This window comes from Megalops cyprinoides, chromosome 11 (assembly GCF_013368585.1).
Source record: "Megalops cyprinoides isolate fMegCyp1 chromosome 11, fMegCyp1.pri, whole genome shotgun sequence".
Lineage (NCBI taxonomy): Eukaryota > Metazoa > Chordata > Actinopteri > Elopiformes > Megalopidae > Megalops > Megalops cyprinoides.
Genome location: NC_050593.1, coordinates 21,795,819 through 21,814,713, shown reverse-complemented (window position 1 = coordinate 21,814,713; position 18,895 = coordinate 21,795,819). Strand labels below are relative to the sequence as shown.

Here is an 18,895-nt window from a genome sequence, read left to right as displayed (position 1 = left end):
TTAATTATTCTTGGAAGGTGCCGTCTGTGAGTGTGCCTGTTTAGTTTCGTGTGGCATGCTATGATTATTGTAAATGAAAACAATATTTGTTTTGGTTTTGTTTTTTTGGGGGGTTTTTTTGCAACAAATTCCTGCAAACAGTGATGTTTGCTGTGCTGCTAGGAAACCCTTTGTGCTGCAACAGGTTACCAGACAAGGCTTTTTGCTAGTTAGTTTGGTTTCAGTTATCTGCCACCACTGGGAGCATGTAGGATATGTCTAAAACAGTTCTGGGCATTTATTGCTGTTGGTGCGCACAGCCTGTTGAGAGGGAAGGGGAAATGGGTCTTTTTCACTGTCATTCTAAAGGTTTACTTTGTTCGTAGAATCTGCCTGACCGAGGTAAGGCCAGCGGCCACTTGCCCTGATTGGGAGCAGTCCATGGGAATTACGACACTTTAACCTCTAAAGACTGGACGGTGGGTTTGACCACTGCTTACAGTGTGCTGACAGCCCTCCAAACCCTCCGCTTGCATACACATGCTCCAATTGATTGCTTAGAAGAGAGACCAGCAAATGCCAAGACCGAGGACATACAAGCTCTGCTTATCCTAACCTAGGTTTGCTAATACTAATACGCTTTGATAATGTGTACGACCACCAAGGATCGAGCAGTGGTGTTTTTTTTTTTCCCCCCACATCATTTCTAATCTCACAGTATGTGGCAATGTGGCTCACATAATGTACATACTAACTTTTATTTCATATTATACACAATTCCAAAGTCTCTGGTTCTAAAGTGGCACTGAGAGAAGATGGTGACAAACTCAGTGCCCTTTATTATAACATTTTCCCTCGAAATGCATGGAATGAATGCATCCACATGGTAAGTCTGGAGAGAGAAGTGAGGCCGTAAATAATAAACGCTGCTGTCACTCAGTGCATGGAACTAATTTAATGGATCCCTACAAGTTTTTTTTCTGCTTTGCTCTCCAGGCAGAGAGCACAAATGTTCCAGTGCTGTTCCAACATTAGATTTAGAGCTGTGATCCAGCAAAGAAGGAATTATCCATGAGTATTTTGAAGGAATGGAAATGTTTCACTTAGGTAGAATTTCTCAATGGTACAATTATTAAATTGCTCATGAGACACAATCAATAAAAGTCAAAATGCTTTCAAAGCCTGCATTAGAGATCTTCACAGACTCACAGGGCGTGGGAGATTTGGACTCAACTCAGATAAATTTTTAGATGAAATTAAAACACTATTCCTAGGTGAGACAAATTCAGGTTTGGATTTCCATGGTAACATAAGTATTCACGTGACCTCACAAAACACAAGAAATCAGGTCTTTTCATAACTGCCTTTTAGTCGTATGGGGATAATTTTTACACAATATGACATAGAGCTCTGTTGTAAGGTTCTGTATATACCACAGCAGTGCACATTCATTTGCACACCATGCAAAACAGACTGCCAAATTAAAAAAGAAAGCAAGAGAGTGAGTGAGAGTGCCACAACTACCTGGAAACATGATCTGTTTTGATTTAGGCTACAATGTTTTAAATCTCTTTAAATCTATGACAGACAGTCCCTGCTTATATTTTTGTAAAACAGTTTGATATTGCTGAGCATCTCAGATACAAATATAAATTGTAAAGCTTTGATATTCTCCTACATCATAAGCCATATGTTTAACCTTAGCGATGAAAGCCCGATTGTTTTGACTGCCTTTGGTGTTAGGTCATTTGTTTGATAAAAATCCACGTGAACCTACTGTAATTTCATTAGGTACACGTGTAGCTAATAATTTTATTTCATCATTCCGTCTAAGGATTTTTTGAATAACATAGATTGTAAATCACACCTCTGTTCTGGCAAAGTATGGCTGTGTTTACAGACAAAGTCTTCATACCCATTTTAGGAGCATGTTCAGGTTTGTTTCATCTTAATGTTTCATTAATAAGAGCTCATAAGAACAAGTATTATTTCTACAATTACTATTATTATAATGATTGTTGTTGTTATTGATATTATTACATAGTATTATGAATAGAATTGTCCCTGATATGAGAGATATCACTACTGAGATTTGGACCTATAATAGATGTACAAGTTTATGACCATATTTGGACTGTTAACTGCTGCTCCAGATCTAGGTTTCAAGCAGTCTGTGAGATTTTGGTACTATTAACAAACAGTGTTGTGCTGGCATAGTGTCTCAGCAAGTATTTTAAATCCACCATAGGTGCCTAATGATAACTAACTTCCATATCAGTGGTCTTCCAGCAGTGTCAATGCAATTTCAGCTAGTCAATGAATTAATCAATCAGTCCATCCGTCAGATTTAATTTGATATTATATAGTACACATTTAAAATTGTCTCAGAACAAAAGAATTTCACAAATAAAATTGTATTGAACGTGAGCAATTGTTGTAATTAGTATCTTGACGACCCACTTATGGATCACAGCTCAGATCGAAGACGTGGAACATCACTGAGGGCATGCCATTCGTTGTCTCTGGGTGTGTCATGCAGGTGTCCTGTTCTGCTCACTCAGCCTTTCTTCTCTACCTCTCAGGGACTTCAAAAAGGTTGGCGTGACGATCGTGGGACCTCCAAAGAAGATTGTGAGCAGTATCAAGGCACTTGAAACACATACGAAGAACGGCCCCGTTCCCGTGTGATCCTGCGAGAAATCCTCCCTGCTTTCACTTAAACCGATCGGATAAAAAGAGGACGCATAAAATAAATGTTAAGATATTTTACGCAGTGGAAGGCAACTTTCCACAAGGGTGACAGTGACGTCCTAGCCCCCCGGGGCTTGCGAGGCCCAGGCTTGCCATTGACGACGAGTTGCCTTATGACTGAAACACATGCAATGGGAGAGATACATTTCCACAGGGTCCAGGGAATCCTTTGGACCTGGGGGTGGGGCAGGCCAGCAGCGCTCGGTGGGCATGTCTACAAAGCACGGATCACCGTGGAAACCAACGCCTGCGCACATGCGTGACGAGAACGGCTGACAGGAAGCAGTAAATGTCATGAGCAGGTCCGATCTCGTCCAAGTGGTGACCACTGAAAGCCCTTAACACACGACGAGGGAGCGGTTAATACCTTCAGTAATGCAAAGCAGAAAAAAACAGCTCCTTTAGCTGGAGGCCGCACCTGGATCTGGGAAGATAAATTAATTCAAGTTAGAAAGTTGAGTCAACTACTTCCTCCACTTCAGAGCCATTCTCTGTTTTGTACTGAAGGACTCGCCTTCACGCCTCACGGCTTGGTGTGGTTGTGTTAGGCCGTGTGCTCCTGCAGTGGAGGGGCAGAAAATTAGTACATGACAACCAGAAAAGCCCTTTCACTCTCAAAAACCCACAGGAGAACAGAGCTATCTTCCATGGTGTAAAACGCAATGGACTCAGGAATGAAGGAGACTTAATGACAGATCCCTGTCTCTTACTATTAGTGGCTGAGGTTGCAACGATGAGACTCATTCAGCAATAATATCACATGAGTCCTCGCTTGATTTCATTCAGGACCCTTACATGTGACTGGCCGTCCCTTCCTTCTAGGTCAGGGCTCAAGTGTCCCTGTCCAAGAACGTGTGTGGAAATGGGTAGTTCCCAAATCCTGAAAAGATGTCAGGCTGAGAATGAAATTTGTAACAAGAATTAGCCACCACTTGCATGGGTAAAGTCAATATAAGGAATACTGTTTTTAACAGAATAAAATTATACATTTAAAGAAGCCACGGTCATTTGACTTGACTGTGTTTCAGCTGCATTTATATGGTTTCAGGAGCATTTATCATTGTTTTTTATATCTATATACTCACCTGTGACAAAATCGCATATACAGTATTTCTGGATCTCCATACATTATCATATTTCATGCATCACAAAAGTAATTGACATACTGTTTGTTGGTTTTGGACATAACTGTAGTTTCCACTCAGCATGATTCAATAATCAATGTTAATGTTTTAAGTACAATTAACACATTTTGCCTTTAACATTTTCATCTAAATAATCAGTTACAGAGCAATCTATGAAAGTGCACCATCACTATAATCAAGGTATATCTTTTGTAATCAGCAGACATACATTTTCTCTTCATACATTTTAGTAGTACTTCCGAGCACTGTGTGGAACTAAACGAATTTCATAGTTCGGACACAAGTTTGAAAAAAAAGGTAAGATCAAGGAATGTTAAATAAGGCAGTGTTACGCCTGGTGTCCTTAAACCTATCATAGAATCTCTGCACATCTGTGACGCTCCAAAATCAGGCCTACAGATACCGGCTCAGATGAACAATATTTTACTCAGTTTATTGCTCGCTGTTCTTTACTGGCAAGGATGAAACACTGTATTGTACCCTAAGTCTCTAAAATAAATGCCCAGTAATGAAAAATAATTGATCAAAATGCCTTTATCCATGTGTATAGAAAATACCATAGGTGCAATGACAGCTTTAGACTGCAGCACAATTGCCATACCCTTTATTCACACATAATTCCATATGGTCCTCTTTTCAAATCAGGTTGCTGATGATGCCATCAATGCATCCATTACTGTTTCTGTTTTTTTTTTTCTTTTGAATTGTAGACAGTGGAATATTTTCAGATCTGATATACTGTGCTTCCCTTAAAGATTGTTGAGTTCACACAGATTAAAATTAGGCTTACTTGAACAGGAAAGGTCTTAAAATGGAGTGTACATAAAATGGAAACTTTTGTTTCTAAACAACCCTGAGTGATGCATCACCTCAGGCTTCCCTTACTTAGGGATCAATCTCAGGATGCATGTTCTTCATCCAGGGTGAGGAGAGAGAGAGGGAGAAAGGGGACACCGAGAGATTAAACCAAGCAACGGACTACGCCGTCACAGACAGTTACAAATGCATGGAATAAGTTGCTAGGTTTTGTAGGAGAGCCAGAGAGTCTGGTGTCCCTCAAGGCCAAACTCGACAAGGTTATAGACTAACTCGATATTACAGGCAAAGTAAGAGATGAGATGGGCTGGATGACCTGTTACGATCATTATACTTACGTTATGTTATATTCTAGTTTAGAATTCCGTTCAGTTGAGTCATCCAGGTATGTGCCACCTTACACCGGTCATGTAGGGAGAAGGTGCTCCTGGCATGTGTTCTTCATCAAATCCCCTTTTTCTCTTTTCTGCTTCTTGATTGAAGAGATTTTCAAGTTTCTGCTAGAAATAGAGTAGAAGCCTGCAGACAACAAGTGGTACCATTATGGCGAACACACCTAAACCCTTTCCCTGTCCCGCCCCACCCCCTTCAGTTTGCCTGTAAGTGACGCTGCACCTTCCCTTAGCATGTACATATGTAAACATGACATTGTAATAATAGCAGCGGTGAAATTAGCGGTACTGTCATTTACACAGACATCACTTTGTACAAATGTTTGTATATATATTTGTGCAACATTTAAAAAGAAACAAAAAATCTTTGTACTATTTTTTATTTTGTATTATATTTGTTTCTACATTTTAAAAAAGCGATTATGATTTACCTATTATTTATTTGTTAACCTATACAGTGCAAATTTGAATGTTTTTGTTTGTAGCATACCATAAGTTATGGCATGGTTTATGTGACAAGTTTATCAGTGTTCTGTATTTACTTTATAAACATGACTTTTCAAAGAGCAATACTGTCATGAGCCCTTCCCCGTCCTCCTTTCTTCATTAGGTGTGTGTGTCTGTGTGCGTGTCCGTGGGTGTGTATGCAAATGTAGATGACCTTCTACTAATGTAAAATGATTTGTAGTGGAAACATTTATATTTTTATAATAAACGTAATGAAAATATTTTTTAAAGAATGAATGATGAGAAACTGTCTCTCACTTTGTTTTTGTTTTACAGTGCGAGTATATGAGTAAATTTTCTTGGAATCAATTCAGTTTGAATAATTGAATCAGTTTTGTTTGCCTTAGTAAAACATAGTTTTTGCCACCTATGGTAGCAAATGGATGTTTTGGTATTTTTGTGTGGCAGAACACTAAATATTTAATTCAGCAGTGCTTGTTCATATTTGCTCAGGTGCTTTTATACTTTGGGTTTGTTTACAGATTCACCCCTGACACTGAATGTCACATATCTGAGGGCTGCACATTACAGAGTGTTTCTCAGTGGGGAGAACATATTGTTTTACAATGTGCAGCATGAATAGTTACACAGATTCGGAATAATTTTGGTATTTTCTTTTTGGGATAACCACTGCAATACCAAAAAAGAATTTTCCTTTCCCCAGGATACTACAGTTAACAATCTCAATGAAGGAGATGATTGATTACATCTATAGAAAAACAAAACAAACAAACCAAAAACTGGCCTGTTAAAGACATGTATCATGTACATATAGATTTGCCAGTTAAAATTCACACCAACCAATGACATTAATACTTATTTACAAAGTATGTAAGCAATGAATCTGAATCACTCCAGTTTTAGAATTAATTTCCTAAAAACAAAATGATGCCCTTTCCACTTGATAATTGTGAATTTTTTGTCTGTCAGAAGTTTGACATAACATTGAATAAATGAAAATGGTCATGCCCTGTTTCAGCTCTCCTCAGTCTGGTCCTCTAAGGCTGCAGCCAACTGGGTTCCCAGCTCTCTTTAATCCGCAGGCTCTCAGAATTGGGGCGGAGAGATCAGTCTCGTTTATCAAGTGTCTGGCTGAAACTTAAATCTGCAGATATTAAAGCCCTCCAGGACATTATTCCATACAGTTAACATAAAACTACTTAGTAAAGTTAAGTATCAAATGAAAAAGTTTGCATCAGAAGGGGTATATTTGGAAATAAAAAGGTACTTTATTTACATAATTTTGAAGCATCACATCCGTACAGCAAATGAGAGAATTTTGGCCCAGAAAACAACAGGAGGACATTTGCCAATAAATACATCTAGGCAACAGCTAGGCACCAAACTTTAAAATAATGACAATCAGGCTGTTCTTTGCTAGGCTTTGAAGCAATTGGACTCATCGTACAACTCTCAGATCAAAGTAGCCATATCTAAGACAAGGGTTTCTCACATTATGTGACATAGAGCAGCACTCTGAATGACACAGACTGATGTCTAGGACATAGCCACATGTTTGGGACACAGCGTTGCATTTGGATGTACATCTGCTGAATATTACTCTCCAGAATTTAATTTCAAGGGCTTTCAATTTCAAAATAGCTTTTTCATTTCATTTTATTTAGTGTATGAACAAAGCAGTCTGGCAATGTTAGCATCTCCAGGGATACAGTTGCTGAAATTGAAACATGCTCAGTTAGGTTCTGGTTTCCATTCTCACTCACTCCATTGTATACATGAGACAACTGCCATGTAGGATGAACTTGACCATTAAGATAAGGTTTCTGCTTATGAAAGAATCTCACCCCCCACTGTGAGGCATTTTCTGATTTTTACATTTTTCTTTCTCACTCACATTGCCACCAGTTCCCAATACCCATGAACAGAGAGCTTCTGTTCTCAGTACGCACCATCTTAGTTGGGGAAAGGCCATGTTACGGAACATCCTCCATGAAACCTTTCACATCCTTACATATGTTGTTAGAGTTAAGATTTATTGGGTGATTTTAACGCAACTGATCTTTAAGGTTTCCAGCGCCGTCAAACATGGCCGTCCCAGGGTGAGGAATTACCTCTGTGCTCTGCCCCGAAATTTTGAGAAGGACCAGATGTGCTGTGGCAGATGTGCTCGTAGAGGATGTATAGGAGAGCAGGAGAGATTAGGACGCCTTCCCCCAGGTTGAGGAACAATGAAAACAGTATGGTGGACGCTGCTCCAATTTGTACTGCAATGATCCACAGGACGTCTGCTGCCTTAAGTAGTAAGGTATTGAGATTAAAGTTAAACCCGTGGGACAGGTGTGGAGGTGGAGGCTTCATGTCACTGCTGCACAAACAGAATGAGCCCGCTGGAATCCAGCATATTTTAATACAGCTGAGCAGGGGAGGTTAACCAGCTCCATTTGTCACACACAAGGTGTGCTGCCTTTCTGTGTTCCCCTGGCAGCTGGAGCTTGAAATAAAGGTTCCTCTTGGGGGTTGGTGATGATGATATTCACTAAGCTGTACTCAGAGGTTGCCCCCAGCACCGCATTTCTTCCAGAGTGGTGCAAATGATGAAGATTTTTTTTGTACAGTATAGTGTGTGGAGTAGTTCTGATTTGTTGCAGGTTCTGATGTTATCTTTGTCAGGACTGCAACCCCAATAGACCATTGGCCTCAACTTCACTGAACTTCTGCATATTGTATCATCACACTCAATCTGCAGCCTTAGCTTCTCTTTCACTGTCATCCTGCAAGTGGCATTCAATGAAATCTGTTGGAGAGATTACCAGTCGAGGTCACTGGACAACCTATTGGTAAAATTAATATTGTGACAGAGTAGTCAGCAGATCTGTGAATCATTGTTAATGCCGAAATCAATAAATAAGAAGGACTAGCAAGAAAGGAGACATTGCTTAGATTTGCCTGCTCCAAAACAGCAAGAGGTCAGCTGTTTGAAATGGTAAACAAAGCTGCCCCCTTTTCCTGAGAACTCTCTCAGATACACTATGAGATACCCTGATCCCCCTCCTAACCCTCTTAAAAGATCTCCAGCTGTCTGCAGCTGCGGTTCAAACCATGAAACCACCTTGCAAAGACATAAGCGTCTGTCATTTGGGGGGATTTTGGCAGCCATGTGGATGTCATCTGTAGAAGTCACTTCCTGAGCAGGTCAGAGGTCCCTGATAAAGACAACGGGGCCGTGCATTAATTATTTCGCTGGCATTTTTTTATTTCTTTGTTTATGCTCCTCCTGCGGTCCGGAGTCTAGGAGGAAAAGTTTTATTGTGACCCAAGTGTCTGGGAGTGGACCCGAGCAATCAATTGGTCATTTTGTTTTTTGAAAAGGATTGTGGGAAGTGTGCCTTGTTTCTTCAAGCTGTTGCATTGCATGACAATGTAGACAGTGTAATTTCATGAGTCAATTGTGTAAGTCATAATAGTGTATTACAAAAGGGTTTAGGTTTAAACCCTACAGAGGGTACTGTTGCCATGTCATTGCACATAGTACATAACTGGAAATGCTTCCGTTACTATCCAGCTGTACAAATTGGCAGTACGTAATGGTGAGATAATGGTGACTCTGCTAAGCAAACAAATAATATTTGTAATGCAATATAAAACTTCTCTGCTTTATATCTCCTTACCTCTTAATTATATAAAAAAAATTATATTCCTCTTGATGAGAGCATGTGCAGAGAACATTATTTTAAGAATAGTCGATGCTATAATCCAAAGATCATTGTGCAAATACTCACTAGAGTGAAGATACATGGCGTCAACATTTGAAATTGTGAGAGAAGCACAGCACAGCAGAAAGTGACATAATAAACTTAGGCATGGAGTGATGGATGGGACCTCACAGATAAACACTTGTCCTACGTCTGTAGTCTGCGGCTACAGGGACCAATGCAGTGCTGTCACAGCACTCTGTCACAGATGCTCCATAGGGCAGCGGAGTGCACCCCCTCCGCGCGCGCCCGGGCGGATGTTTCTGGAACCGAAACAGAGTCTCCAAATCTCTACAGATCGTCGGCTTTGACTCGCTCGTCAATCTCCCCGTAACCTGGGGAAAAGCTCCGTGTCACTTGAAGTTAGAAGCTGCTCCCAAGATTAAACACACTTCTTCTCTCTTGTCTCCGTAACAAACGATCTGTCAGATGCTAGAGGGAAATTATCATCGCAAATGCTCTGTGGTGATTTTTTTTTTTGTTTCCTGTTGGATGTAGAGAGTGGTGGTTTGCCTCTTTTTCTGCATTTATGCATTAATGCATAGTGTTTTCCGCTATTTGAAGGAAATTTAGCTAATGTACACATTTTAGACAAAACTATACAGTACATTTTGCACATCTGAGGTACACATTGATGTTTGTGGATTTTCCGAATTTCTTTGTCTTGCCTCAAAACTCACAGCAAAGAGTTAGGCATATGGTAAATTTTAAGGAGGAATCACATCGTGGTTACATTGTGAAAATGTGCCTTAATGCCATAATGTAAATGCAAACTAGCCTGACTTACATACTCTATGAAAGCTAGCACAGCTCTTCTCTTACATCAATGATCAATACTCTGTGAAATAAGGTCTCACTCCCAATTTACAAATATTATCCAGATAAATGAGAACTGGGGACTGTCAATATTATGCAATCAAATAGACTATGCACAGGTGCTCACAAAGAGGAAAAGCAAAGTCAGTGTGATGGGACGAGTTTCAGTCTATGCATTAACAGGAAGTATGGAATTATCCAATATGCAGTTATAGGGAGTTTACTGTACAAATTCACTGAAGCAAATGGAATCTACTCAATCACAACGACTGTGTTGTGAATGTATTTGGCATAGCAAGAGGACGCTCTGTGAATTGAATTTCCACAGTTAAAAATGGGCAACATTCCACAGCTCTGAGAAAGTTCTGTTTGGATCCATTATGACAGGATTGTTTGGCTTTGTGCATACCAACACGGGCTCATTACTATGAAACCCTAAGCCGAACCACAATACATCATGGGCGAGGGCACTCTAAAGTGGCAGATACTAAATGAACATGTAATTATGTTTGTCTTGAGCGTTCGCTCTAATAGTCACACTGACTCTATCTCACAACTAACGAGCAGAGGGAGCAACAGCTGGGCCTGTGATGTCTGCCATTTCCCTGAGCACCCCCCCTCCCCTAAACCCCCTGTTTCACACCAGCGATTGATTTTAGATAAAAGATGAGTGAGTCCTAAGGCCTGCTCGTCTCGTGATGTCATGGCTCCTGTGGTGGCTCCCGCAGTTTTCTCGGCAGTGGCCGCATGACTGTGCCATGAGATCAGTGCCAGGGAGGCTCTGGGCTGAACAATCCAGAGGAAAAAAACACATCTCTAGACTGTACAACTGGTGTGTATAAAAGAATGGCTTTCATCCGCCATTCCCATTGCCGTGTTCCCCTCAGATATTAAAGATGTATTTTATCCCGGGCTGCCATAGATCAAAAACACATATAACCGGACGGAATAGAAGATTTACAGACTTCTAGCAGGCCTCCTCTTTGCCTTTGAGTTTTATGACATGGACTGGATGCCAATGAGAGGAGTCTGTCGCTCCCTTTACTGACTACTGTTGCTATGATGGTCTCCCTGCAGCTCCATTTACACAATCCACGCGTGACACACGTAGGTGGCAGCCCTGTGATGCGCTAGTCTGATCACTGAGCACTGGCGCCATGACACTACTGTACAATGCCTGCACAGACACAGTGAACAAGGAGGGTCTATCTCCCAGGCACCATTGTGTTTAACAACATTTTTTATCATGTGGAGTACATTGACACAGCAGCTTGCTGTAGCTAACTGTTACTAGGTTTACAGCTGACTTGACCCTATGTATCAAAATAATATCAGCCCCCATGCATTTCTACCCCAGACCCTTGCCTGTCTTACACATCTTAAAACAGGCTATCATTCTGATATACTGCGGTGATGCCAGGTCCCACAACATTAATTTTTCCATCACAGGTGATTTCCAGAGTTTGTTTTGATTAACATCATCGAGTTTGATCGATGAGTAAACCACCTCCCAGCGCTCCCTGTAAAACAGTGAAATTGTGTGTTGGGGAGGAGTGGAGAACAGTTTGCACACAGATTAGGCCGAGTGGCCTCGTTGCCGTGGCACTGGGAGAACCAGGGCTCAGGCAACATCTGGAAACCAGGGGGACGCGTGGGGCTCCCCGCAGACAGTAACCGGACAGCGGACAAAGAAGCTACACATCAGCCTGGAAGCAGCATGCTGGGAAGGGAGCCCACAAGTGCACAACCATTAAACTGCCATAAAGGAAGCTGGGGGAATCTGCCATAACTCACATATAAAACAACATGGGACCATGGAGCCGCCTCCGACCTCAGGACCACAGACAGGCAGTTCCGGCAAACCCCTACAGGGCACGGTCCAGGAGCAGGATTTCCTTTTGTGTTTGTTTTTAGAAAACAGTTTATGGTGTGTTCCAGATCTGCAATTTTCAGTCTCAAGAGTGTATAGGATTTTCTTCCAGTTTAGTTTGCTTCTGTAGTGGGTCTTCCTTCGTTCTCCATGCCAGTATGTTTCCACAATCGTCAGACGTGACCAATTCTTTCCAACCCTTGACTGTGAAATCCAGTCCAACCGCAGCCACAGTAACCCTTGAAGAATTTTTACCATTGGATGGCTTTCAGATCAGGCCCAATATATATTTTTTGTAATCTTGCTTCAACCAGTTCACAAGTAAGATTATATGAAAAAGTCTGGAGGTGTGGTCAGAAAAGACAAGACCAAGACATGTTCACAAGACCATTTAGTTCCATTTAGTTCAATGAAATAACAATACTTTCAGGAGAAACCATTAGCCCTGTATAGACAGTTTTGCACTTTCACCTGAATGTTGGAAATTTTAATAGTGAGTAAATTATATTCTATCCATTTGATGACACCAATAAAAAGAAGTAGATCTGTAATTTGCCAACATCTGTATTATGGTTCCATTCTACCACGCCGGGCAAGTGGTTGGCGAAAATCCCTGAGAATGGCACTGGATTGATTTTCATATGAATACCCAATCAGGCTGTTGGTCATTACGCGAAACATGTTCCCATGATTAAATGCTGTCACACTGCAGCCTCTTCAAGCAGAGAGTGACTCCATACAAAGGCCCCCCACTGGGAGGAAGTCAGGGCAGTTTTTCCCACCCTGTCTTTGTTAGCCTCCTGCACCAAGGTAAAGCTATTTTTTCCTCTCTTAATTCTGCCTGACATTTACAATTACTGCCCGTTTGGTTTCTGGCAGAGACTCCTTTACAAGTGCTGTTGATTGTCAAACACTGTTAGCTGTTCTCAGATCATCGTCTTCTTTAAAGGGACAGTGTTTGTAGATTGGATGCAGGGGGTTTGTGAGCATGTTTCGGTGTTTAGTCGGTCCAAGCATTGTTCTAAATGGGAAACAATGAAGCTTCTCAATTTCCTATTAATGTCATAACCAGGGAAAACAATGCAACGGTTGAACCTGGTTTTATCCAGCTTTGTCCAATTTTTTTTTTACTTTGGGATTTCCTGTCCTGTGGTCATCAACTAAATGATTTACACAAATGGTTTAAGTGATGTGCTTGATGCCAGTGTGGATGGCTTTGTAGTGCATCTAAAGCATTTCATACCAGCTTATCAGTCTAATTGAATTGTGAAGAAAATAATGATGTCTAAAAGTACCATTTTCTCCATATCACTGGAACTGGGCTGATGTTATTGCATTGAACAATATCTCCTTTCCTGAGCAGCACAGTGAAAAAATATATAAATAATTTTTTTTTTTATCACAACTACTCACCCAGATCTCATTTCCACTATTTTTGCACCTTAATCCACTTAAGTATTCTTGTTTCTTTCAACAGTGAGTCCATGAAGGCAAAATGGCTATTTAATCTGCCTAAGTAGTGAACTGGACACTTGCTATTATTGTAAATGTGATGTTCTTTCCTTGAATTTGCTATGCAGATTACTGCAGTGAGTTACTCACTAAACCTCTCAGTTTTAAAGTCAGGCCCATTCTACCCAGGAGAAATAAATGTTTCCCTTAGGACCCCACACTATAGGTGAGATCTCCTGGATCAGATAGATTAATGTGTTGTTCATGCTGACTAGCGAGGTAGGTACTTAGTTAACACGTTAGATACCCATGCCTTTTCAATGGTTCATAATGACAAATATTAGGTTTACATTGGTAGGATATATGGTACAAACTCTGGTTCCTATTACATGTTTAAATGTTGCTCATATGGCTGTGATGCTGCCCACAGGGTGCAAAATGTATACTTTTTAATTGCACTCTGATTTACCAAGTGATTTCACTGTAGATATGGGTATAATAATAATAATAATAATAATAATAATAATAATAATAATGAACATATCTTTAATACACAATTGTTTAATATACATTATCATCAAATATTTAATATTTTCAGTCTTTTTTTTTAAAGGTATTTTTAAGCTTTTCTCATTATTTTAACCACAATTTTATGATTTCCCAGTTTGTATTTACTGGGGAAAAATGGAGTGAGGCCATATCTGGCATAATGACCTTTTACACAAGGAAGCCCCGTCTTTCCCCTCTCCACTCTTTATGAGTCTGAGATGTTTTTGGCAGCCTGTCTTAAAGCAAATAGAGTAAGTAGACTTTTCTTCCTTGTAAGGAGATATGGCTAGTACAGTGCTAATTATGTGATGGTCTGGTAACACTTCTGCTGATGGAAAACGTTAACAGAGTGGTGAATGTGGTCCAGTCAGATACAATGCGCCTCTAAATTTTATATTTAGAATGTACCCTAAATTTTCAATTTTCTGGTGGGACAGCCTTGGTGCTCAACATGCTATAATTGACATTACTATACTCCACTATACTGTTTGGTTTCTCTCTCTCTGGTTTCAGCTGGTGCCAATACACCGACCTGGTAAACCCTCAGAGATGAGTCTGAAATATTTGAGATTCTCGGAGAGAGGCCTTTGAATGATTTGGTTTCGATTTAATGAGTCTTCCTCCCCTCTAGGGAGCTGTAGAATATACAGTACATTGCTGCTCCTTGTTTTGCCATGAAGGGAAACTGCCGTCTCTTTATGGAAGGATGGATTTACGGCCTGTGAAGGAGTGAAAAAAAGGTTTATAACCTTTTACAGTTTGTCATTAGGCCTACACCGGTTACATACCGGCACATCTCCATGGTAGAGTCAAATTTACAGTTAGCTATTGTTTAACTGTAAATGGATTATGTGTGTGCAGGGAGATGTCATTGGAATGGAAGTCTTGGAATTGAATCATAAATGTGCGGCTAAGCCTGGGCAATCAGTCTCTGGTTGATTTATGTTAATCATCAAATGGATTCTTAGATAATCATTTGGTCACAATTTGCACAAATAAAAAGCTGCATGTTTCACTTCAGTGCACGTTTATCACCACAAATAAAACGTCTCTGACAGATGCACTGTTCTTTACAGAGCTCATCAGCACAATTATCATAGTGACTTTTTTGTACAGGAATTTCCATCTGGAAAAGTGTATGCAGCAATATATTTTGAGCAGCTTGTAAAATTGTAATTGATCAAACATTATTATCCAAATATTATTTCAAGCGGATTTCTGCTCTCATTTTTTACTAACAATTAACATATCTTAGGATCTTTTTACAGCACTTCTCTGGTTTTACATTCTGCCCTGCCCAAGTTAATTCTCATCTGACTGTGACCGAACAGACCTCATTCATCTTGACAGCATGTTTAGATAAAGGCAATCCAAATAGCCGTGATTCAGTGGTATCCAGTCTCATTTGGCAGCAGATTTCATTTATGAAACATTGTGCGTGCTTCAGTGTGTGGGCTGCAGACTCAAAGCCCTAATGCTAATCTGATGTAACTGACAATCCCGCTCAACAGGGTTCCCATTTGTGGAACGCCACCGCTGTTTTTAGGCTTTTCTCCTGCAGGATGTAAACAACTCAAACATGCTATGAGGCAGGTATTGACTTTGTAATGGTATCCTCTGTTTGTCAGTTGAGTCGAGAGTGTAACCAATCATAAAACGGGCTACAGTAGTTGAAAGTGTGGCCCTCGGGGTGGCTCGCAGAATTCAGAACGCTTATTGTTTACAGAAGTTCAAGGTGAATTCCTTTCAAGTCTGGCGACAAAAAAACAACAAAGTTTCAGTTTTCTACAAAGCTTGGATTCTTCCTAAATGTTAATATTACACTTCCTTCTAAATCATCCTCTGCCCTTTCATGCAGCTGAACGACAGGCTGCTGTTGATCCATTGAGCAGTGAGAGAATGATACCGTTGTTTACCACAGGCCGCGCACTCACAGACGGCCCTACCAACAGCATTATTTCACAGAGAGATCCCATTGCGCTGGCTGTCTGTGATTTTTGACAGTGGTTTCCAGTTACCCCGCAGGGAGCTCTGCACTGTCCATTAACTTCCAGCCCATAACCGTTACTCAAGCGAGGGGCGGCCCCACCGTGTCTCCGAGGCGACAGACCACCCCGATCCGAGAAGGGCCTCGCGGAGCCCATGTGACTTACAGTAAAAAGGATTTCGAGGAGCTGCCTCTTCAGCCCATCAACAATGTGCCACTCTGAGGTCTCCCAGGCAGGCGCCTGCTTCCTGCCAGCAGGGGTGGGACAGCGGTGGGCGACGTGAGCGATCGCACCTGAGCCAGCCGCCGCTGCCGAACGGCCTCATTGCTGCATAATCAGCGGCCGCCTGCTGTGCCTGCAAACTGTTAATTTATTCAAAGCGCTTTTTTTTCTTTTTCTTGAAAAGTGAAGCTGGTGGGAGAGGGAGCCGCACTGTTGGACTGCTTGCGTTGCTCTGCACAGGAAGGCCCATCCCCTGCATCCAGTGGCCCACAGGATCCATCTTTGTTGCGTGGCTGTAACTCTCAGCAGCTTTTTAGACATGCTTTATGTGAATTATCTGTGATTATCTGCATAGCGAATAGCAAAGGTACAAAATATGCATGACTCTTGTCAGAGTGAATTTAAATTTGAAATGTGGGAATCTAGGAATGAAGGAATTATTAGTTGGTAGGAGTTCTATAGGAAATGCAGTAATATGAGATTTATTCCATTGTCTTGTGAAATATAATCATTATCAGTGAAGAGTTCCCATGAAATCAGCATTGATAGGCCCACCAGTAGAGATGATTGATGAGTTGTGTCTGCTGACAGGTTGCACATACGTTGTATCTGAATTACCATGAGAGTCCCATCACCTCCAGAGGCTCAGGTGTTCACAAATTAATTATGTTAGACAGGGGATGTCGCTACTAATTAATCGAAAAGCACATCAAATACTCATTTCAAAGGGAACAAAAATGCAAATTGGCACAAGATTTTTTTCTTGATTGTTTGTTTGATGTACCTGCCTGCTACATCACCAATGGTAAATTCATGAATGAAAAAGTACATCAGGATCATAGTGAATGACTCAGGATAGTAGAGGTTGCTCTATATTTGATCTTGTTGCTAAGGCCAGTGTAGACTGCACTCTAGTGCTGACTAATAGTTCCAAAACTCCCACTTCCCCTACCAACATACAAAAATAATTGCTAGGTCTCTGGTAACCATTTTTACACAGAAGGATACTTGTTAAGCTTCCAGTCTTTTCTGGAAATAAAAATTAAATCTGGAACAATCCTATTGACTGATGTTTTCCTATCATTTTTATACGGAATGCAGATAATTTTTCAGTTTGGGTGGATGTGATTTTGATGTAGATGAATTTCACCTTAACAGTTCATATTTAAGACTGGTTCCAGGGCACTGTTGATGCAAAGGAAACAGAAGCATCTGCCAAGTGAACAAATGAACTTGCTGGTGTCAGTTATATATTCCCATTCCGTCTACGCAATACAGCTCCTTCTTAAAAGGTCATTATAATCAATATAAAGCACTGAACACATAACTTTTGTCTTTCAATTTAAGTGTGAAGGGAGAGGGGCACAAATACCCAATTAGAGTTTAAGATGTACTCATCCCTGAAATGGTTCTAAGAAAAAAAAGGTTTATGTCTGTAGTTAATTAATACCAGTTCATTTGAAAATATGCCACAAACTGTTCTGTTGAATTTGATTGGTCTTCGGTAGTCAGGTATAAAAATTCAGTCTGTGAAGTAACACAAGGCTGTAATTTTAGATCTTGGGGGTTAACTAAGAGTGGTATCTGTGGAAGTCTTAACAGTACTGTCCAAGAGCATTATACAGCATTCTTTTGCACAAAATTGCACAAAAGTTATCCTTCTGAATAATATTAAAATAAATTTTAATAGTCCATAAGTGTTCATAGTGTAAGTAAGTTTGATGAAGCAGGCCTAAATTTTATTTATGTCTTTAAACTTGCCAGAAATAAATTATTGTCAGCCAACATATGAGCATGATCAATCTAGGTAAATGGCAATCAGACTGACAAACTGACAAGCACTCTGGGTTGATAGTTGAATCCTTAACTGCTCCTCTTTCAAGAAATGCAAATCTGGTCCAGAAATGATTCAGTGTGATAGTTCAGACATTATATCATCAGAAGCTGTCACCCTATTTGTTTACATATAATTTAAGTCTCCATGATAAAAAGTAATTGTGACCATCTTACAAATTATACAACAAGGGGGTCCTTGTCTCATACTTCTTAAAAATCACATGTCAATCCATATTTATGCTCTAACCCTTCACTGCAGCACAGTTAGAGTTACACAACAAAGGGGAAACTGTTTGTTTAAACATTATTTGTCGCTGTGCTCCCTATGGCTCATGATCAAAGATAATCTGGGGGAATTAATTACAGAACCAGAAGTCTTTAGGGATCACGTTGAACAGTAACACCAGGAATGCTTTGGCAAAGCCGTGTGCAAAGGGCCAGGGTTATGTGTGCGTGCTTTTCAAATGGCTCTGGGTTTGACTTTAGGATGGTTCTTGCCGCGTCACACATTCGCTGAGAATTACACACTGAGACAGGCCTCCACAATTATGACTCACGTCTATACGCGCTGACAAACATCCGCAAAATTACGGCTGTTTGCTTTGTGCGGTGTGAAAATCTGTTTTTGGGGGGGATCATTTACAAAGTGACTCATAAACGTATTTAATCCGTTTTGTTTGCCAGCCCATAACTTTTTAATTGATTGGTTGGCGTGCTTACTCACTGATTACTGTAGATCTCCTCATGTTCTTTTTTTCCACTGTTATTGAATACTTATGCTACACTTCAGCAGTGGAAACACTCTGAGCCAATATGGCCTGAAGGAAGCTGTTCATCATAGGATGGCAACAGTCACTGC

General features: G+C 40.6%; 1 protein-coding gene across 4 annotated transcripts in view; it reads left to right on the top strand.

Annotated features, from left to right (window-relative positions):
* The window catches only part of epha3 (eph receptor A3), a 90,553-nt gene extending 87,683 nt beyond the window's left edge, over positions 1-2,870 (top strand). The window contains exons 17-18 of one of the 4 annotated variants that reach the window (XM_036541311.1): positions 366-458; positions 2,562-2,637. In XM_036541311.1, coding sequence (XP_036397204.1) covers positions 366-441 — 76 coding nt within the window. In that variant the 3' untranslated portion in view covers positions 442-458; positions 2,562-2,637. Of the gene's footprint in view, positions 1-365; positions 672-2,561 lie in introns of those variants that run through there. The other 3 variants (XM_036541308.1, XM_036541309.1, XM_036541310.1) reach the window with 3 other exon arrangements.
* The last annotated feature ends 16,025 nt before the right edge of the window (positions 2,871-18,895 follow it).